The 23,965-nt window shown below is 37.6% G+C and overlaps 1 protein-coding gene across 1 annotated transcript; it reads right to left on the reverse strand.

Annotated features, from left to right (window-relative positions):
• Positions 1-6,974: 6,974 nt before the first annotated feature.
• taf6l (TAF6-like RNA polymerase II, p300/CBP-associated factor (PCAF)-associated factor) lies at positions 6,975-22,725 on the reverse strand. The gene is made up of 12 exons (XM_061709798.1): positions 22,607-22,725; positions 20,930-21,098; positions 19,614-19,700; positions 18,809-18,959; positions 18,650-18,700; positions 17,789-17,883; positions 16,762-16,836; positions 15,852-16,072; positions 14,362-14,494; positions 13,007-13,135; positions 8,422-8,921; positions 6,975-7,315 (listed from the first exon to the last, which is right to left on the reverse strand). The coding sequence occupies exons 2-12, from the start codon at positions 21,074-21,076 to the stop codon at positions 6,982-6,984; spliced, it is 1,923 nt and encodes a 640-aa protein (XP_061565782.1). The 5' UTR covers positions 21,077-21,098; positions 22,607-22,725; the 3' UTR covers positions 6,975-6,981.
• Between the last annotated feature and the right edge of the window lie 1,240 nt (positions 22,726-23,965).

The following is a 23,965-nucleotide window of genomic DNA, read 5'->3' on the forward strand; positions in this document are numbered from 1 at the left end:
GGAAGGAAGGAAGGAAGGAAGGAAGGAAGGGAGAAAGGAAAGAAGGAAGGAAGGAAGGAAGGAAGGAAGGAAGGAAGGAAGGAAGGAAGGAAGGAAGGAAGGAAGGAAGGAAGGAAGGAAGGAAGGAAGGGAGAAAGGAAAGAAGGAAGGAAGGAAGGAAGGAAGGAAGGAAGGAAGGAAGGAAGGAAGGAAGGAAGGAAGGAAGGAAGGAAGGAAGGAAGGAAGGAAGGAAGGAAGGAAGGAAGGAAGGAAGGGAGGAAGGGAGGGAGGGAGGGAGGAAGGAAGGGAGTGAGAAAAGAAGGAAGGCAGGGAGAAAAGAGGAAGGGAGAAGGAGAGAGAGCAGGAGGAAAGAAGGAACAGGAGAATGAGGTCATTTTGACCCAAAGACAGTACAAGGGTTAAAATGATTAAGTTCCCTGCAAAGTTGTTTTATCTCAGTATCTAATTGTGTTTGATTGGTCATATCATTGGCGTTTCTAGCTTCTTTTTAGGAGTGCTACAGCACTGAACCCTAAAATGTAAGAGATTTTTATTTTTTGTTGTATGTTTAATAAGCTAAGGAAATGTCAAAACCATCTACAGTACATGGTTTAAACGTAATATTTTAACAACAAAGTACAGCAGCACCCCTCCTTGCTCCGAAAATGGTGTGTGCGTGCGTCTTATTTTGTCTTGGTCAAGCAGACCAGTTTCCCCAGACCTTGAAAACTGCAGTAATAAAACCTCTTCAAATCTGGATGCTACAACACTTAGGGCCTGATTTACTAAAGGTTTGCGTGTGTAAAAACGTGTGCAAACTTGACAGCACCCGCAAACCAATATGTGAGCTGATCTACTAACAGCGTGCAAAGACGACTGCACCTCTCAAATGAGCAAAATACCACACGCAATTCAGTTAGTACTTTTGACCTTATACCCTGATGAATAATCAATATGGGGCGTACCCGGCAGAAATCCTAAATACTGGGAAGGGAAAATGCAAATAGGGTAATTTACCACACGCAATGAGATTTACCAAGCCTGAAAGTTATTGTGCGTATTGTGATTGCGTCTGTATTTAATACGTTCGAAAGGAAGGTGCTAATCTGCTGCTGCTGTTATTGTGGCAAGGAGGCGACATCGCCAAAATCAAAGAATACGCAGAGAGAGAGTCCTTATTCTGCTGCATGCTATTTTAAAAATGGTTGTACAAGTTTTATTAAAGGCCACTTTTTCTTTAGTTCTTCGCCTTATATCTTGCACCTTCTCTTATTGTGCCCCCCTCCACTCGCCCACAAGCAGGCCAAGCCTTTGTGCCAAACTTTGTATTTTATTGATTACTTATCTTATTGAACGTGAAATCATCCTTCGTAAATTACATTTAATTAAAACCCGTGCTTATTAATCACAAAACACAGGTTAAAAATCATGACCAAATCTGCTCCGACCCGCTGTGTCAGTATCAGCGCAGAGACTGCAGCTTCGCCTGAATTATGGTTCTGCGTTAAATCGTCGGTTCTGCGTTGGTGTGAAGCGGAGCCATAAATCAGCCAATCAGGGAGCAAGGGGTTGGCGGAGCTGGGTTGATGTTGATCCGCGGATCAAACTTGTTAAGGAGCATCAAACTCACTCTTATCTACGCGGAAATAACGCTAAAATATAAAGAAGGCGTCCCAAAGTGTGATCTATGGTGAAATAGGAAAATTAAGATGTGCAACTCTTCTAAAGGTGAGACATGCATTTAATTGACTTCATGGCGCCAGCCTTGGCGTTTATTATTACGCAAATGTGGAATGTTTGGGTCTGTCTAATTTCGTCAAATTAAATTTGGAGATTCACCGTTCACATTTTTATGTGTATGAGTTGTATGAGAGAGAGATGGAGAGGGCGAGGGAGGGAGGGAGAGACGTGGCCTGTACGTCGTTGTTTTTTATTTTTTTGCAGTTTGGGTGCACAATACACTTGTGTGTGTGTGTGTATTAAAAAGAGATTTTGCAGTATGTTGTGTAATTGAAACTGGTTTGCTGTGATCGTTGATGGCAAACTCATATTAAGCATTTACATCGCTGCATGGTTATTATGTGCCCCCCAATTAGATCTGTTCTGCCGCCGACTCTGTTTTAACCTCATCTGCCGTTCTTTTTGTCTTATAACTGCATTTATTCTATCGCAGATTTTCTCCGATATTGCGTTTCTTTTGGTAATGTTTAAATTTATTTGCTGTAGTTCATGAATGTGTTTATTTGCCTCTTCCACTAATATCTCTAACTCCAACTCGTCAAATTTCATTTTGCGCTTGTGACTTGTGACTTTGCTTTCCATCCACTCTCCATAGCCCAAAGTTTGCGCTCGCAAACCGTAAGACGCGCAACACCTCATTTAAATACTGCTGTTTGCACCTGTTATCAATTGCGCACGCAATCTTAGTTGATCACCCGCAAAACACACAACAACAGCACGTGCAAACTTTTTCAGTGCACACGCAATTTAGTACTCTTTATTTAGGATCTTAGTAAATCAGGCCCTTAGTAACTATAGGCCAATATCAAATCTGCCATTTTTAGGGAAAATCGTTGAAAAGGTCGTTTTCCAGCAAATTAATGCTTTTATGATGCAAAACAACCTTTTTTTTTTCAGTCTGGATTTCGGCCACACCACAGCACTACGTTTCCATGCAGCAGTTAATCAGGTTTCTGATCGTATGAGACATCGTTCGGACTTTTAAACTGCACGGAAACACCTCAATCCGATCTAGTTCGGATCTATTTCGGACATTTAGTAATCGGGTTGTTAATGCCATGTATACGGGGGATCGGATATTGCAGTCTGCACATGCTGGAGAATTTCCTCTGGGGGGGTTCACTCTGACCAGTTATCTGATCTCTGAACAGCATGTAAACTCAGACACTGTTTTACCTGCAGTTGCTAAACAAGACGGAGTCTTCTGGGCTTGGAGTTAAAAGCGTTGATTCTGTCATCATAATCCAAACTGTCAATCATTTCTCTTTCAAATGAAATGAGTGTGAGTTATTGAGGCGACCAGTCAGCATGGATGGATCTCAGGCCTGGATCCTGTTTGTAGCGGAGAAAAGTCTCTCAACGCTGCAGGAGGTCAAAGGGAGCGTTATGATGGCTCTTAACAGACTGTTCATGTTAGGGAAAACGTCCGAAGGGCAGCTCTCCAGTATTTCCATCAGTGTGAGGAAGTTGTCTCGATCCATTTTCCGAGTGAACACAGTACGATCAGCATCAGATATTTCAATCCCATACAAGTCACATGGAGTCTGTAAAACGTATTTGTCTCCGAAAGTGGCAGATCCGGGTGCAAAAGAGACCGATGCTCTCATGACTCCGTATGTGTCCTCTTTAAATCGTCAGTTTAACTCCGATATCTGCCTGTCCAGAACACTGTTCCACAGGGCCTTTAAATCAGCATCACTCTTGATAGCTAATGTTTTCCCCAAAGTCGTGGTGACAACAGATGTGCGAAACTTTGAAGGCAGCTTGTGCTCACGAGAAGCAGCCACATCCCAATTCTTCTGTCTGTCTGAGCACTTTTTCAAAGTCACCATCTGAATCATCCTGCAAAGTTGCATATGTAGCTTTCAGCGTTTCTATAAGGGATATGCAGTCTGTGACGCACAGTGTGGAGCTCTGTAGCCCCTTTGTGGCAAAATCACTGTTTTCAAAGAGTTTGCAAAATGCGACAAGCATGAAAAGGAACTTTTTCGTTTGCATCTGTTGCAACAGTATGTTCTGATTCTATTTTAGTTTGTCCACTGCCTTCTGCACATTCAGCTAGATCAGGGATCGTCAACCCACGGCTCTAGAGCTAGAGCTCTTTAGCGCCGTCCTAGTGCTCTTCTCATCCCGAAAACATCAGATCAAATTTCTTACCAGGCGTTATTTGGATAAACTGAGCGCAGGTTGGGGATCTTAACGGTTACTTTTACACCTGAAAAAATATTAAAACTTAATAAAGTGGCATATTAACAGCGCTACAGCTGAAATTAAAACAGCTTTTAGCTCTGGGCTTCCTGATATGGTGTGACGTATGTGCAAAAGTAACTACCTAGTCGCTTACGTACCCGAACGTAAACCACGCAGTGACGTAGCAAGTGGTGTCCCAATCCCTAGGGAACATTACAAGGACCTACGCCTGTGGCTTCATTTTTAGGGCTAGTGGTAGAAAGTAGGGGGTGTATTGGGATTGGCTCTCTCTTTTCGCCAGATCTTTATAGCCTACTCATCTGCAAGTATTGCAAAATATTGTCCATGCAGTTCAGCCTTTATCTTGCAAAGCAGGATTGATGCTGCAGCCTCAAGTAGCTCATCCTGAACCTGGTGGCTCATCAGTGTGGCATTTCGTGGAAGTTCCTTCAGTCGGTTTTCAATTTCTGGTGCGTATTTTGACATGAACTTAAAAAGCTCTAAGAAATGACCTCTGTTGAGCGTGTCCTCGGTTACTCTGTGGCCTCTGAGTGGGATCTCAAGCTTAGCACATAACATAGCAATGTCCAGGACAACCTTAAAGGAGCCGTGTCTAAGAAATGTCCAAAACTGGTACTGCAGTCACTTTCAAAATACTGTTGAGCGGCGTGTACCCTCCCCCTCCTCCTCCTTGGGAGATAGGTGGAGGGTGGAGCTTCAGAAACAATACTGACTTGGTGATTGGGAGATAGGTGGAGGGTGGAGCTTCAGAAACAATACTGACTTGGTGATTGGGAGATAGGTGGAGGGTGGAGCTTCAGAAACAATACTGACTTGGTGATTGGGAGATAGGTGGAGGGTGGAGCTTCAGAAACAATACTGACTTGGTGATTGGGAGATAGGTGGAGGGTGGAGCTTCAGAAACAATACTGACTTGGTGATTGGGAGATAGGTGGAGGGTGGAGCTTCAGAAACAATACTGACTTGGTGATTGGGAGATAGGTGGAGGGTGGAGCTTCAGAAACAATACTGACTTGGTGATTGGGAGATAGGTGGAGGGTGGAGCTTCAGGCCAAAACAAAAAATGACAACATAAACATCAGTTGAGGGCTGCAACTCCTCTTTTTAAACTGGAATATCCTGGCTTGAGTGCTGTTGTCAGTGACATAAGTATTTGAAATGAACATAATTTTTAAATGTCTGTTGACATATCGGGGTCATTTTATGATTCGATTTATTATTGCTCTTACATACGGCTCCTTTAATATGTTCCCAAGCGTTTTTGTGCCATGGCGCCAAGAAACTTTTCGTGTATGTACGTCAAACATCGTTTGACTTACATTCACAAAACATTGTATATCGTATTGTGGGGCTTGAGGCACAAAGCTTTCTAGGGGGCGCTGTTGAGCCATTAGGCCACGCCCCTTTTTGACACTATTAGAATACGAAAGGTTTGAAACGGGCCTGGCTTGCGTGCAAAATTTGGTGACTTTTGGGGCACGTTTAGGGGAGCAAAAAGGACCTAATGTCATTGGAAAAATGGATACAGATACAATAGGACCTTCCCACTGTCAGTGCTCGGGCCCTAATAAAACTAATAATACTCGGGCCCTAATAAAACTAATAATACTCGGGCCCTAATAAAACTTTGGTGCATCTGTGGTGAGGAGATTCCTATCAAATACACAACTTGTTTTTCTGTTTTGAAAAGAATATAAAGTACGTTTATTGGCTTGTTCGTTTAACAGTGTATATAACAACACATTTTTATATTACATCGCTTTTCACCTTGGAAATGAAAATCTTTTCTGGGCACTGAAATGAAATGAAAATGAAATTATTGCAATACAATAATGTGTCTTGAAAATCGTAAACCTACACGCATCATTTCAACAATTGCTCGTAGTGATGTAGCTTGTTCACATTTGTTTTAAATTATATACCACCTTTTCTACATCATTGTCATTTTGTTTCCACATACTTGACTTGAATGAATGAATAAATGTCTTTATTGTAATTGCACTTAAAAAAAAACTCAAATAAACACTTTGAATAAAAAAAAAACCAACAACAAACAAACACTTGTCAGTATGGGTGTTGGTACTAGATGCTCTTGTCGTCTTCATGGTTCTAACTTATAATTAGACACGAAAAAAGTGATTGTAATCACTGTTATTCTACAGCGCAAACAGATTAATGATGATGAAAAGATGAATAACTAATATAAAATAAATAATTGTTTCAGTCCTAAATTGTAAAATATTTTTCAATATTATGTTAACCTTACAACTAAAACATAAATCTGAGTAGACTAAGAGTAAAGACCTTCTGTATCGGGGGGAAAGGAAATAATTAAAATATTTAATATTTCCTTGAAATACCAATATTGATCTAAGTTTAGTGCAGTCAATGCCACAAAAATGAAACCCGGCAGCTTATGGCTGAGAGCCTTGTAGCACCCTATAATGGAATAATTTCACCCTATAATGTAATAATTTCCTGAAAATGTAATAACGCCTGAAAACGCAATAAAATTTGCACTTAACTCAATCGAAAACGTAAAAAAACCCAATAATGTAATAACTTCCCCAATAATGTAATAAAATATCCTGACTGATATTGTAATAACATTTTTACCAATAATGTAATACCTTATTACTTTATTGGGAATTTATTACTCAAAGTTTGCAATTTAACCCAATAGTCATTCTGGTGTTTCAAATCCAGCGTATTTAACATTCTTAGATTCTTAAAACACAAAATATAGAACTCTGGACTGAAAATTAACATATGATATTACATTATTTGTATTACATTATCAGTTTTGTAAAAAAAAAAAAAGAAAAAAGACCCAACTGAAAACGTAATAAATTCCCAATAATGTAATAAGTTATTACATTATTGGTAAAAATGTTATTACAATATCAGTCAGGATATTTTATTACATTATTGGGGAAGTTATTACATTATTGGGTTTTTTTACGTTTTCGATTGAGTTAAGTGCAAATTTTATTGCATTTTCAGGCGTGATTACATTTTCAGGAAATTATTACATTATAACAAGCCTTGTCTCTAAAGAGGCAGATGGAGAGAGTAATGGGAATACGCCCAGCGTCGTACGGGTTTGCCCACCCTCCCGATGACGGGCAGCTTGTGGGCGTAGGCGCGTGACGGGATGGCGGAGTGAGAGGAAGTCAGAGCAAACGTGGTCTGGAAGGGCCGGCGGCCCTGGCAGCGCCGGCCCATCTGCCGGCCCCCGATGATGAAGGAGAAGGCCGGGGGCCCGGCCTGAGGGGAGGTGAAGCGGGCCTTGGGGAAGACGTCCCGGGACAGGCCTGCTGACCGGTGGCCCAGCCGGGACGAGGACGACCTGGAGCGCTGCACCGACGAGCAGCGAGCTAACGACCTGGTTCAAAGCAAAACACATTGCAAAAAAGTCAGTGGTTTAAAAAGAAAAAATTCCATATCATTTTAGAATTACTATAAGCTGCGTCTGAAATTCCATCCTTCCACCCTAATGAGTAGCAAAAACAGTATGTGAGATTTTTTAGTGCGTCCGAAACATTAGTACGGACTCAATAGTATGTACTATCCATACTCATTCTGGAGAAATGTATTAGTGTGGATTGATGGACACTAGCTAAGCCAGGGGTCGGCAACCCACGGCTTTTTAGCGCCGCCCTAGTGGCTCCTGGAGATTTTTAAAAAATGTTTGACCTTTTTTTCTTCTTCTTTTTTTCTCTTTTTTCCTTCTTTTTTCCTTTCCTTTTTAATTCCGACATTTCGACTTTTTTTGGACATTTACTTTTTTCTCGACATTTTGACTTTTTTCTCAAAATTTTTACTATTTCCTTGACATTTCGTCTTTTTTCCTTGCCATTTCGACTTTTTTCCTCGAGGTTATACTTCAACATTAATCTCGACATTTCAATTTTTTTCTCGACATTTCGACTTTTTTCTCAACATTTTGACTTTTTTCTCAACATTTCGCCTTTCGCCCTTTGCCTTCATTCTAAGGCTGATACAAGACTTTTCATTTTTTGCGGCTCCAGACATATTTGTTTTTTGTTTTTGGTCCAATATGGCTCTTTCAACATTTTGGGTTGCCGACCCCTGAGCTAAGCAGAAACTTCCCACAATGCAATGCAGCAGTGTTTGGTTGCTAAGTGCTGCGCAGATACGTATATGTCATAAGTAAAATATTAAGTATAATATTATATAATATAAATATAATAATATTCATATATAATAATATTATATAATGTCATCATGTTTGGGCCAGAATAAACAGGAAAGAGCGGAGCTGCTACTGCTGCTGTTACCATGGTAACAACTCCCCCTCCCAACAGCAGGAAGTGCCGTGTGTCTCCGAGTAGTACGTCCCAATTAATGCATACTACTGATATTTACTCAAAAGTGTGCCAAACTGAAGTATACTTTTGAGTATATACTGTTTAGTACGGCATTTCAGACGCAGCGTACGTTTTCCCATGGTTTCTGTGTGAGTTCTACCTTCCTGATCCTGATCCTGTGGCTGGAAGGCTGGGCGGGGGGGGATCTGTACGAGGACTTCCATCCTGTCTGGGGCTGATGTTGAGGTTGGCTGTAAGTTGGGGCATTTTCCGGGTGGTGTCGGTGTTGGAGACGGGGCCGAGAGGCTCCTTCCTGGTGTCCCTGAGCTGTGACGGAGCACAGGCAGCGTGGCTCTCAAACCCCGGGCCGGTGCTGAACCGGACGGCCAGGCTGTCCCCGAAGAAGGAGTAGAGCTCACAGTACATGACGGGCAGGGGGACGGGGGACCACTCCTTCCACGCACAGCCGGCCCCCCCGGCCTGCAGGTGGCTGGCGATCCCCAGGGCCGGCTCCGTCAGGCTCTCCGGGGGGGGGCTGAGGCCCGGGGAGCTCACCCTGTAACTCTGAGCTCCTACAGAACCTGCTGGAACACCGGAGGAACCTTCTGCTGGCTGGGACTCAGACAGAGCTTTCATCTTCAGGAGGCGCTCTACTGCCACCTGCAGGACAGAAAGTAAAAACCATTTACCTGCGTGTGATGGAACATTTAGCCTTGTAAATATTAAATCATGTTGTACACTATTCATCCTTACAGGACTGTCTCAGAGAATTAAAATATTGTGATTTTCTGTAATGCAATTACAAAAACAAAAATGTCATACAGTCTGGATTCATTACAAATCAACTGAAATATTGCAAGCCTTTTATTATTTTAATATTGCTGATCATGGCTTACAGCTTAAGAAAACTCAAATATCCTATCTCAAAAAATTAGAATATTCTGGGAATCTTAATCTTAAAATGTAAGCCATAATCAGCAATATTAAAATAATAAAAGTCTTGCAATATTTCAGTTGATTTGTAATGAATCCAGAATGTATGACATTTTAGTTTTTTTAAATTGCATTACAGAAGTTAAAAAACTTTATCACAATATTCTAATTTTCTGAGACAGTCCTGTAAATATTAAATCATGTTGTACACTATTCAGCCTTAAAAGACTTTATAAAAATTACATAATTTCTTGTTATGGTATGGAAAATTAAGTTTGACAACTTCTGTAATGTTATATTTTGGGTTTTGCGCAATGCACTACTTTTTATTTTTGCTATGATGGGAAATTTAAGTTTATTTTGGGTTTTGAGCCATGTGGTATTTATTTTTGCCATGATGGGAAATTTAAGTTATTTTTGTCTTTTGAGCTCTGTGCCTTTCTTTATTTTGCTATGATAGGATATTTGAGTTTACTGATAATTCATTTCAAAGTCTTGAGCTTATTTCTGAATTGTATTTATTTAACTGTATTTGCATTGCATTTTTGAATAATGCACCTGGCCTAATTGGTTTGCTGATGTGCTTTAGCTTTTTCTTTTGAATTTCATTCATGAAACACACTTCACCAATACAAATGTGGATTTCAAATTTTCTCTTCTTAGTGTTTTCAATTGATTAGGCATGCAATGCAATTTTGTAATGTCCTAGAATTCTAATTCTAGATTCTTAGATTAATTTCTGTAACCACCTGACAGCACTACTGTGTTCCATGGTGTATTTAATTCCTGGGAAATGCTTTTGTAGCCTTCACCTGACTGATATCTCTGAATAATGAGATCCCTCTGCGGACCATGGCTTGTTCTGCAAGATGTGGCTACAAAAATGTCAGGAAGTTTGAATGTAATTGGTTCAATTTGAGCACAGCCACACCCCCAGTTCTAAAAGGGTGTCCACACTTATGCAACCATTATTATCTCAGTTGATTATTTTTTACTTTACCTCCCTGAAAGATGTGTCTGTTTTTCATTGCATTGTACAGGTTATAGGTCACATTAAAAGGTGGAAAATGTGAAATTATTTATCTTGATGTCATTTTTTTTTACATCACAAAAACCTGGCATTTGAACAGGGATGTGTAGACTCTTTATATCCACTGTATTTAAACATTTTTATGTAAATATTGATGTGTGTGATGTGTAACAAACTGTTATAAATAAAAATAATTTGAAAGAGAGAACACCAAGATTAGTGGGTTCAATGCCCCCCCCCATATATTTGTATATCTTGTGTTTTATAAAGTGACAGGATTGCGCTTTATTTGTTGTTTCATAGTATACCATTGACCTACAAAATTGATTATACATTTTCTAACTAAACCAAATGTTATACCATGTTTTATTTTAATCCAATATGATCCAAGTTAAAATGCTGTTTTGCAGCTGCCTGTGTGTGTATTCACAACGTTGACTGCAGTGCAGGCTTTCTATCAATCCGTTGGAGATGCTCAGAGATTTGTGTAATCCGTGGTTGACATAGATTCTAAAAGTGACCAAACATCAGAGTGTTTCATCTTTTTCAATCACCAAAGGTTGGAAAAACAACATTTAATGGATAAAAATGTTCTACTGTACGTTTACAAACTAAAAAGGTGTACTGTTTAATTCACCCGGCCGCAACAACAGGGGAAACCCCCAGATACAGATTGTTTAATAACCCCCCGTCCCCAATAGCCAATTAGCCAAATTTTAGTCGAAATTTGAGGGCTTCAGTCGACCAAGAATTTCTTTGGTTTATTACAGCCCTAAGAAAAACCTTTAGTAATGACATGCGATCGCCTAACGTTTTTCACTCAACCCAACTGCAGATTTTGATAACAAAATAATACCTGACCTGCAAAATTCTTTTTTCAAAAGTGAAATACATTAAAGCTGCAAGCAATGTTGATCGGGCCCACGTACCTAGGGCCACCACCCCCACATTTCTGGGTCAATATCACTTTACAGTTGCTTTTGTGTCCCCGTCAAAGTCACCCAATCACCATGAAAACAATGTCATTCTGAAAGTATTGGTAGAAATGACCAAACATGAATGCAAAGTCTTTTGATATGAATTTCCACATAATACAATTTTCTTTATTTTCTACCCAATGTTGGCATGTCCCTCCAATGAATGCAAAAACTGGTTAAAGGACACAACATTAAAATACTTTAAAGGACTGTCTCAGAAAATTAGAATATTGTGATAAAGTTCTTTATTTTCTGTAATGCACTTACAAAAACAAAAATGTCATACATACTTTTATTATTTTAATATTGCTGATTATGGCTTACAGTTTAAGATTAAGATTCCCAGAATATTCTAATTTTTTGAGATAGGATATTTGAGTTTTTTTAAACTGTAAGCCCTGATCAGCAATATTAAAATAATAAAAGGCTTGCAATATTTCAGTTGATTTGTAATGAATCCAGAATGTATGACATTTTTGCATTACAGAAAATAAAGGACTTTATCACAATATTCTAATTTTCTGAGATAGTCCTGTTAAGTTAAATGGAAAATCTTTTTGTTTTTAACATCAGTAAGTCTCAGAGGCACTTTATGATGATATTGACCCTCTTACTCTATTCTGTTAAATCACTCCCACCTGTATTGCATTAAGTAGATTCCACACCAACGGCACGACAAGCACAATGCCACAATGCCATAACAACCACGCCCTTCAATGTACATTAACTTATTAAGCAAATAAAATAACTTAAGAACTTCCTCAGAATATCTGACATTTCTCTAATCCTTATGAGGGGCAAAGCACAACCATGAATCTACTTTATTCTTTTCACCATATGGTGGCGCTATGAGTATGAGCAATTCTGAGCACAGATCTGTGCAGAGCGGGACTCGTATACAGGAAATATGAGGCATGCCACAGTTGTAGCAAACAGAATTGCCATGGTGAAGGATCATTATTCACAGCAGTGCCTGCATCGCCATGTTCAAAGTAGAAAAATTATTATTTACAATATTGCTTTAGCTTAAGTTTTTATGTATTTTCTCAGTTTCTCAGAAACATTCATGCATGTAAAATATTATAGAATTTTCCCACATCTCATCTCTAATTTCTTTCTTTAAAAAAAAAAAATGTATGTGCCCTGAAAACATTACTATGATCATTTTGCATCATTCGGTGGCCGAGAACCGCCATTGCTGAAACTTAAAAAAAACGCTGCAAATAAAAAGAAACGCCGCTGCAAATTTAAAAAAACGACACACAAATAAAATTACCGGGGACTATTTTTGCTGATGCACCGGTGTTTTTTTTTACGTTAGAGAAGAAGAAGAAGAAGAAGACGACGTAAGTGAAAAGGAAGAAATAAGAAGAGCGAGGAATAAGAAGAACAACGAACGAGAAAATAAGTGAAAAGGTTAGTCTTCAACGTCGCTACGTGTAATTTTTAACGTAAAAAACATTTTATTTGCAGCAGGGTTTCTTTATATTTGCAGCGTTTCTTTTATTTGCAGCGGCGTTTCTTTTTGTTTGCAGCGTTGATTTTATTTGCAGCGGCGTTTGTTTCTGTTTGCAGCGTTACTTTTATTTTCAGCAATGGTGGGTCTCGGCCACCGTAGAATCAGACTCAAAAAAGTAAAAGCATTTTTATGTTCCATTACTTTTGAACGGCTTAACCAAGTAAGTAAGTAAAAAGTATTCACTCACACAGACTTTACGAAGAAATGTTTAAGCCCGTCTTTTGTTCATGACTGTGCTTCTAAAATGTCATTCTGTCATTATGAAAAACAGAAAACCCAAACTAACCAGGATGGCTCCGTAGACCTTGTGTCCGTCTGCTTTGACCTGGGCGTTGGACACGGAGTAGTCGTCCAGCACGGCCTGCAGGTTGGCCCAGTAGGCAGGGAGGTGTGGAAACAGAACTCTCTCCACAGCCTGACACCAGAAACAAGGCAAGGGTCAAAGCAAAGACTAGAGTGGCAGACTATCACAGATAAATAGTTTAGATAAGATCAACTTTTAAATAAAATAGAGCCAAATGTAATTAAAGTTGATCATTTTGCAGGATAACTACTATAAATATATATAACAGAACTTTCAGTAAAATCACTTTTATAGAGTCTGATATGCAGTACATATGAATTATAACCAGTGTGGGACTAAGTCGTTGTAATTGCATTACAGAAAATCACAATATTCAAATTTTCTGAGACAGTCCTGTAAGCGGATATGGGATTTTCAGATTTTCCCACTTGTCAAAATGTGACATGTAAGTCTTGAGTTTCTGATCAGATACTTTTAACTTGATATTCAAAGTTTGTTACATATTACTTCGCTACAATTAAGAAAAAAAAAAAAAAAAAAACATCACTTCCTGCGATATATGTCTGGATAAGTGAAGTCTGTGTTTCACTATAATTTATAGTGTGAATGTACTGAATTGATAAATATGTTGGGCTGTAATTTTAGTCTAACCCAGGGGCCGGCAACCCGCGGCTCTAGCGCCGCCCTAGTGGCTCCTGCAGCTTTTTCAAAAATGTTTGACCTTTTTTTTCCCTTTTTTTCTTTTTTTCCTTTTTTTCTCTTTTTTCTTTCCTTTTTTAATCCCAACATTTGGACTTTTTTTCTCAAAATTTTGACTTTTTTCTCAAAATTTTGACTTTTTTCTCAACATTTTGACTTTTTTCTCGGCATTTCGTCTTTTTTCTCGAAATTTTGACTTTTTTCTCTTTTTTCTTTCCTTTTTAATCTCAACATTTGGACTTTTTTCCCAAAATTTTGACTTTTTTCTCAACATTTCGACTTTTTCCTCAAAATTTGACTTTTTTCTCAACATTTTGACTTTTTTCTCAACATTTTGACTTTTTTCTCGGCATTTCGTCTTTTTTCTCGAAATTTTGACTTTTTTTTTTAAGTGCATAATGAAAAAAAAAATCTCCCCCCAGTTCTAACTAATATAGATACATACAACATGTGTTGTCTTCATTCTAAGGCTTATACGAGACTTTTCATTTTTTGCGGCTCCAGACATATTTGTTTTTTGTGTTTTTGGTCCAATACGGCTCTAAAACATAACACATAACAGTACAACAGTACATAACACACATCTTTAGGTTTTAACTACTGAAATCAAACTTTGTTGCCAAAGGAAATGGCCATACCTTCCACCCCAGAGCGTGAAGGCCGACCACGGCTCCATAATGAGAGCAGAGTGGTCTCACCGGGTCAGACAGAACCTTCTGAAGAGACAGCAAGATCTGGTGGTAAAGACCACTGACCAGATCACCATGAGTCCTAAAAGAAAAAAACCCAATGACAGGAGTTATTTACATCATTCACATGAATTCCAGGCAGTTCTGTATCAGGCGGTTGTTTAAATCACAAACTCTTTGCTAACACTTACGCCAATATCTGCTGGATGACAGAAACTAAATCAGTGAATACTAACATGATTCCCAAAGGATACCTTAATTAAGAGTAATCTATAAAAGCTAACAGTGATTTCAAACTAACCAGTTTAGAATTTGAACAATCTAAGATAGGGGTGTTCAACCGGGGGTCCGTGACCCCTAGGGGGCCGTGGAGGTACTGCAGGGGGTCTTTCAACTTAAATAGAAATAAAGGCCATTTTAACCTAAATAATTTGAGTTGAAAAAAAATAAATTATAATATATAGGCTATCTACATATACATATATTATATACAGGACTGTCTCAGAAAATTAGAATATTGTGATAAAGTTCTTTATTTTCTGTAATGCAAAAATGTCATACATTCTGGATTCATTACAAATCAACTGAAATATTGCAAGCCTTTTATTATTTTAATATTGCTGATCATGGTTTACAGCTTAAGAAAACTCAAATATCCTATCTCAAAAAATTTGAATATTCTGGGAATCTTAAACTGTAAGCCATAATCAGCAATATTAAAATAATAAAAGGCTTGCAATATTTCAGTTGATTTGTAATGAATCCAGAATGTATGACATTTTTGTTTTTTTAAATTACAGAAAATAAAGAACTTTATCACAATATTCACATTTTCTGAGACAGTCCTGTATATATGATTGAGAAAACTCCATTAACAGGTGATAATAATGTACTTTTGACAATAACTATTTATGCTACAACTCTACATAAATGATTCCCATGACATGAGTCATGTGACTAATGTCAACTTTAGAGCGGAAAAACGAGCTAGCTAGCTGTTTAAGAAAATAAATTAGTGACAATAACGAAGCCTATAGCTGGAGATTGTAACGTTCCAGCTCGGCCTAACGTTACTCCTTCCACGTCTGACGAGGCCAAAGTTTCATCAACCGTAAACACATGTAGCTAATAACCCAGTCAGGAATTGGTTAATAAGGTGATATAAGCAGAATAAAACACATTCAAAAGTTATTATTATAATAACCCAGTCAGGAATTGGATAATAAGGTGAAATAAGCAGAATAAAATACATTCAAAAGTTATTATAAGCCAGGCTTAAACTTGACACAATAAAAAAAAAAGGGGGAAAAAATAAGAATTACAAGCAGGACCTGCTCTGTTTTTCTCTCATCCAAGGATCCCTGGACTAAAAAAGGTTGAAGACCCCTGGTCTAAGAAGAATAAATCAGGATAAAAGTAATGGTAAATGGTGTTCCCACCAGAAGATGTGGCTGAGCAGCAGGGCAGCGTAGTCCCGGAGGGTCCAGTGGTCGTTGAGGGGGTTGATGGAGGCGGCCAGCGGCTCCAGGATGCAGTACATGACGCTGGACACCAGGCTGCGCACGTACGAGCCCAGGTACAGGTACGGGTTCTGGACCAAGCTCTTCACCATGTGGAGGAGCCTGTTGAGCTGCTCCAGATCATGGCTGACAGACTTCACCTGGAACAAAATATACACGTTACATTTAAAAGGATAAGTGGAATGTATGCTTAGTCAAATCACCTTTAACCCAGTGAAAAACCAAAATATCAATATTTAGGTTTGCTTAATCCATACATTTTAAATGTTCCATATATTCTCACTGATGTAAGAGTTCAAATAAGATCACCACATTTAATTTTTTTATCATAAAATGTTCCGCACTATAAGGCACACCGCATTATAAGACGCACTAAATATCTGGTAAAATACCGTCCTATAGTGGCTGGGGTTGAGTTACGTATCTACCTGATGGAGCTGCGCTACAGGAAATGCTACAAAATCCTACAGCAAATGCAAAAAAACAAAACAAGAAGAAAAGTACCGTATGTCAAACTTTATTAACAAAATAAAAACCAGCTTTGCTCCGTCTCGTCAAAGTCTCCATTATGCGAGTCAGCGTCGCTGCTGTTGTCTTGAACATCTGTGACGTTTTTAGCGCCATTACTTTGGCGACACCAACTACATTACCCACAATCCCCCTGACTACAGTGACAGAAATTACCATAATGATCATATATAAGGCGCACTGCCGGTTTTTGAGAAAATTAAAGGCTTTTAGGTGCGCCTTATAGTGTGGAAAATACGGTAACTTGATTGAGGTATTGTAACTGATATTGAAATTAAAATATTGAATGAATACAACTTACTCCACTGATTACATAAACGAAGTATGGCAGCAGTGCAGCGATCTTGGAGTTGGACTGGAGCTCCAGTAGAGCTACCTGAAACACACAGAGCAAAACCCAACAAGTAACACATCGTTTACCTGCAGAAAAAATGTAGTCAGTGTCAGTATTTTGATAGCCTTATTTGGTGTGAGACCCCAGGAGTGTGACTGGCCATTAAAAATGTATTCACCTTCCGGCCTAGTAATAGGGAGAAATTTAACCAGGTCTGGATGCCTTTTCTGACTTACTTGGGCAACCTCACTACCATCACAAACTGGGATTGTTCCTGGGTGCATTTAGCATAGGCTGAGTTACTTAAATATTGGTAAATAGTGCTGATCTTGAATATTGCTGGGGTTTTGTTTTTTTTATGTACTTATTTCATTCCAATACTCTTTCTTCTCATTGTATATTTAGGATAATTTACTGTGTAATGCTTTTTTTATTAATTAATTAATTAATTATTAATTTACTTTCTCACTTTATACAGGACCGTCTCAGAAAATTAGAATATTGTGATAAAGTCCTTTATTTTCTGTAATGCAAAAATGTCATATATTCTGGATTCATTACAAATCAACTGAAATATTGCAATCCTTTTATTATTTTAAAATTGCTGATCATGGTTTACAGCTTAAGAAAACTCAAATATCCTATCTCAAAAAATTAGAATATTCTGGGAATCTTAATCTTAAACTATAATCAGCAATATTAAAATAATAAAAGGCTTGCAATATTTCAGTTGATTTGTAATGAATCCAGAATGTATGACATTTTTGCATTACAGAAAATAAAAGAACTTTATCACAATATTCTAATTTTCTGAGACAGTCCTGTATTTTATTTTTAGAGGATCTGGGAACACAGGATTCTAAGTGAGGGATTGGGGGGTCTGTTGTGTACACTTATTCAACATTTAATTCGTATGTGTTCAAACTGAAAATGCAAATAAATATTATTTTTTTTAAATAAATAAATAAAGTAAATGTGCTGAGCAGCCGCTCACCTTCATAAGGTGGGGGTCCTCTCCTAGAATGGCCCGTGTGATCTGCTGGTAGAACTTTAGCAGCTCATCTGATAGAGATTGGACTGCAGCAGGAACTATGACAATTCAATACTCTCGTCAGAAAATACAATTAACCATTGATTCAAGAGGAAACTTCATTAGCTTTTCTTTTTAACCTATTTTTTTAATGACAAAAACTTGATATAAATGAAGATAACATAAGAGTAGCTAACATTTTGACAATTTTTTTTTGTCAACTTACTGGAATTACAATGACTAAATAAGAGATTATTATTACTCTCAAAATGCACTGCTACACAGTTCTTACTGGAAGTGACAGTCACAGCAGTGACTGTAACATCCTACATACTGCTCATACTACACAGACTACGTTTACATGCAGTCAGAATTGGGGTTAAGGTCAATATTCCGGTTACTGAAACATTGGGAATAATCCTGGTCTTTTGAGTCCAGGAAGTTCTTATAAACACGGAGAAACCAAGACCAGGAGGAGACTAATCACTTCATAAATGTAATGAAGGATATGAACATTTCTGCATTTGTAGACGGTAGAAAGTACCGGGATAGAAGATTTACAAGAAGGTGAGAGAAAAGTTGCGCGAAGCAGGATTTGTTTTGAATTTGGATACAGGAAGAAGAAGCGGAAATGACGGGAATTGTGTCATGATGTTCTCCGTGCATCGCTGGTTTGATCCAGATATCCTGAATGATTAATCACCATGTAAACGGAATATTTGAATGCTTCAGTAATCGGAATATTAGCAATAACCCGAATTTTGACTGCATGTAAACGTAGTCATCGATGTTAACATGATGTCTTTTCCATATGGTTCACCTTACCTGTCCCCTGGGGCTCTATGTTCCCTTTACCATCCAGATACGCCACGTTTACTGACAGAAAACAGGAGACAGAATTAGCTCATCTTATGAAGACTTGTAGTGGCAGCATGGATAAAGCCTCACTTGACGATCAGTAGAAGTCCGTATGGTGCAGCGTACCTTGGACCATGGTCTCAGCACAGCCTTTAGGAATGTTGGTGGCCAGAGCCAGCTCGATCAGGTTAATGTCCCGGTCCTCAACGAAGAAAACCTCTCCCTCTTTCACCGGACAGAAGGGCAGGGCGTCCTGGTTTCCATATCCACAAACGGCCTTGTGAAAATGCACAAATAAATAAGCGGAAAAGGAAGAACCACTGACAAACTAATGACATAGCAGGGCGTATGCCCACAACTGTAGGCCATATACAGGACTGTCTCAGATTAGAATATTGTGATTTTCTGTAATGCAATTACAAAAACAAAAATGTCATACATTCTGGATTCATTACAAATCAACTGAAATATTGCAAGCCTTTTATTATTTTAATATTGCGGATCATGGTTTACAGCTTAAGAAAACTCAAATATCCTATCTCAAAAAATTTGAATATTCTGGGAATCTTAATCTTAAACTGTTTTGTTTTTTTAATTGCATTACAGAAAATCAAGAACTTTATCACAATATTCTAATTTTCTGAGACAGTCCTGTAAATGCCACAGAGAGGAGAAGGTTATCTTCCGATTCCAATTGATAACGACTCCTTTACATTGTCTTGTATTTATCTATGTAATGTTGTTAATCTTAAACTGTAAGCCATAATCAGCAATATTAAAATAGTAAAAGGCTTGCAATATTTCAGTTGATTTGTAATGAATCCAGAATGTATGACATTTTTGTTTTTGTAATTGCATTACAGAAAATAAAGAACTTTATCACAATATTCTAATTTTCTGAGACAGTCCTGTATGTGAAAATACAAATCACCTCCACATTGCTCCAGCGCAGACCTCTGCTGAAGTCCTCCACTGTCAGCTTCCTCCTTTTCGCATGTCGCATAAATTGAGAGCTGGTCTGTTTGGAACCAAACAAAAACAGATATCCATGAGTATTACAAAAGCCCTGGGGCCTCATTTATAAAAGAGTGCGTAGGATTCATACTAAAAGTGCACGTGCGCCCAAAAGCCGAAAATGGCGGGCGCAAAAAAGAATCCGGATTTGTAAAACCGTGTGCACGCACATCTGCACGCAATGTTCTCTTTATAAATCACAGTCCAGCTGGAAGGTTACGCAGCTGAATTCGCCTCATATCCCGCCCTCTACACGCCCACTTTTTACCATAAATGGTCAATGCAAAGCACCAGGCATATAAATGAGCCTGCTGAGCATGCGCAGCGGCTTCCTGCAGTCTGTTTCTGCTGTGCGTCAGGATGAATGAGATATATCGAGCCGGTGTTCTGCCGAGGTGTCATACCTCGACAGAAAATACTACCGTACCATCCCCCTTTCTTTTATCTCAGTTTGTTTTTTTTTCAAAGGCTTTTTCATGCAAATAGACGATTTAACAGCAGGAAGTCAGAATGTGCTTCCACATAGATCTATGTGTACGACGCTTCGGCGGAAGAAAAAAACCTGTCAAATCACGCTTCCACGTAGACATCAACGTTTCAGTTGGTTGTGAAGGCGAACAGAGGCGAACGCAGGCTCAAACAGCAAGTATATCTGGCCCAGACGAAACTATGACGAATTTCAAAAACTTTCTCTTTTTACATCTTTGTAAAGATGGAGCTGTGTCAGTAAATGTGTACATCCACATAAATGTACTCAAAACGCCTGAAAACACTGTAACCAAATAGGCATCAACTAAGTAAACTGATACATCTTGAAAAGTAGAGTCCTGGACTGCTTTGATACGGATCAAACCACCTGTTCAGTTAGACTGTGACCGTTTCCACATACTTTTGCTTTCTTTGTTTTGTGCAAAGTTCAAAGGCCAAATAAAGCACCAAATGAACCAAGTTTCTACTAGCTAACAGAACCAAACGTATAATTTTCACATTTTCAGACCAAATGATGAAAACAACACTGAAAATTGAAATCAAAATGATCTAAACAATCATACACTGACTTTTGAGGCATATTACATCTTTTGAACTTATTACAATGTCAAAATAACGATTGGTTAACTTAAATTTGGGTCTAAATACATTTCAGAAGAAGTAAAAATGATTCAAGCAAACACAGGAAGGTCTACTTTTGAGTTAAGCATATATTGCACAGCCCTTTTGTAAGGCGTCTCTGACCTGTGCCGCCTCTCGGAGTCGGTAGCAGACGTCTTCGGCCAGCAGACCAGCTACGTCATCTCCAAGTTCTACACCTGCACTTTCCGCAACCAGTTTAACAGACTCCGTGGAAACCTCAGCGAAGCGCCGTTCCTCCCGATCCACCATGGTTGTGTCAAACACTCAGAAACTGGCAAGAAAAAAACAAAACATATTATTTAATTCAAACCACATACACTTTTGAGTTGCACTCTAGTTCACACGCACTTCACGGTCTCAGCAAAGCTGGTTTGAGAAAGGGATAGTTTTTGTCACTGATCTGCTAGATGATAATGGGCAATGTACGGTAATTGATTTTACATCCTTCTTGAACAAATATGATATAAATTGTCATGCAGAATTTATAAAAGTTTGTAAAGCCATTCCCCTGCCACTTATTCATTTGATTAAAGGTGCTCTAATGTATGGAAATATTGAGACAGCACTTCCCGTGTTAGTTATTGAGGATTATGGGTTATTGGATAAGAAATGTAACAACAAGTTTATAAGTGCTGTCTTTAAGTCGAGATCATTTAACGTCTATCACAGAAGGTTATATTCTGACACTTCACTCTTTAAGTTTGTCTACATTAGAAAAAGCCACTCAAACTATATCAAATGGCCCATTCCCCCCAAAATCAAGGAAACTAATTTTAAATTAATTAATAAAATGTATCCAAACGCTGAATTCTTGAGACATAGATTTAAATTTGAAGTTGACCCCTGTGCTTTTTGCAATGGATCTGAAGAATCACTTGATCACGTTTTTATTAGAAATCGTTAACATTATTTTTTATATACAGGACTGTCTCAGAAAATTAGAATATTGTGATAAAGTTCTTTATTTCCTGTAATGCAATTAAAAAAACAAAAATGTCATACATTCTGGATTCATTACAAATCAACTGAAATATTGCAAGCCTTTTATTATTTTAATATTGCTGATTATGGCTTACAGTTTAAGATTGAGATTCCCAGAATATTCAAATTTTTTGAGATAGTATATTTGAGTTTTCTTAAGCTGTAAGCCATGATCAGCAATATTAAAATAATAAAAGGCTTGCAATATTTCAGTTGATTTGTAATGAATCCAGAATGTATGACTTTTTTGCATTACAGAAAATAAAAGTACTTTATCACAATATTCTAATTTTCTGAGACAGTCCTGTATATATTTATGTCTCTTGTTCATGATTCCTCCCAAATGTTCTATTTTCTTATATTATATTTCCTCTACTAGCAGTTTGTATAAAATGTTTTTTTTTGTTTAAAAAATGTGTTCAATAAAAAAAATGAAAAAAGAGAGCCACATGAGTGGAAATGACAAATTAAAAGAAAATGTAAATGTTTAAAAAATAAAATAAAACAAACTTCACGGTCTCAGCAGAAACCAATGTATAGCTGCTAAATGCTAAATGTAATGTAGTTTCCTATAAAAGGATCTGGATCAATTAATACAGAACATTCTGCAGGTCGTAGTGACACAAAGGACATGGGCACCTTTTAATACATTTAATATACTGATGCGTGGCTAAACTACATTAAAAATGACATGAAAGAACAAAATAACTGTTGTAAGATAAACTACTAATAACTCACTACTAATGACAGACGATGCAACGCTGAGTTCATGTCTATTTTAGATAAGTTTAACCTTACCCTCCTGGTGAAAACGACTGAAGACTCGAGTATCGGAATGAAGAAAGTCGAGTTATAATCTACAATATCCAGGTTAGCATGTTAGCATGTTAGCATCACAGGACAACATCCGGTTAGACTTTCAAAATAAGAGTAGCAAAGTTCATGCACAGGACAACATCCGGTTAGACTTTCAAAATAAGAGTAGCAAAGTTCTTCTTCTTCTTTGTTTTACGGCAGCTTGCATCCAATTAGTTGCACTGCGGCCCCCTTCTGGATCTTTCAAAACTCACATTATATTCTCATCAGCCCAGTATCATACAAAAATTCTAAGAAAATCAGTCTATAAATGATTTATGTGAAACCATGTTAGAGTCTCTTGCTCTTTAAGATACAATCTTGCTACGCTTATACATTTTTGTTGAAATGTCAACCCCTGTGATTATTATATTTTGTGATTATTTAAATTCATTTTATTTATTTTCTTTTTATTTAAATTTAGAAATTTATCTTGGAAAAAATGTATAGTTACATATTCGCTTGTGTGTTGTGAACGTATGTTTCAGTTGCAAACTAATGTATCCTCAAAGGAATTTTGTAATTTTGAAATGTTAAATAAAGTGTGTTTAAAAAAAAAAAATACAAAAATACAAAAATTCAAATAAACTTCGCCTCCCCCTCCCACTTGATCCTACGGAAGAGGGCCAGGCAGGAGAAAAATAAAAATATTTTATTAGGGCCAAGCAGGAGAAAAATAATACTTTCCTTAGTAATGTGTATGCCTAAATATTTAACCGTTAATTTAACAGGGATATTGTGAATTATACGTGGAGAATCATGGATTGGTTACAAGTCACAGTTTTTAAAAGTCCAATTCCGCCTCGAATTTTCCTAACTTTTGTTCTTCCTCTTCTTTATCTTTTTATTGGTTTTTCTGTTTTCTTCTGGCTTTCCTGGCCCTTATAAGGATCTGCTAAACTTTAAACCCACACATGAAACCAGGCCCCTTCATTTGAATGAAAAACAGCCATGAAATAAAATAAAAGTGGCAATCCAAAGTAAAAGGGTCATGAAATGAAATACGTAAATGTGACATTACAAAATTACATTGAATATTTATTAATGTAAGTATTTTTTTATTCATTTAGATATTGAATGAAACAGCGTTCCCTAAATATCTGCTTCTTTTAACATTTTCAAATAACAAAATAACATATTTTAACCATTTTTCAAACAATAAAATAACTGAAGAAATCTGAAAAATTGTTCAAATGTGTTATTTTATTACTTGAAAATTTAAAGATATGTTTATGTAAAATATGCTTTGTTAATGAGAGAATATGTTTCTCTATTTTTCTTATTTTTGTGAGGGGGGATATA

The sequence above is a fragment of the Cololabis saira genome, chromosome 20, assembly GCF_033807715.1.
Source record: "Cololabis saira isolate AMF1-May2022 chromosome 20, fColSai1.1, whole genome shotgun sequence".
NCBI classification, from domain to species: domain Eukaryota; kingdom Metazoa; phylum Chordata; class Actinopteri; order Beloniformes; family Belonidae; genus Cololabis; species Cololabis saira.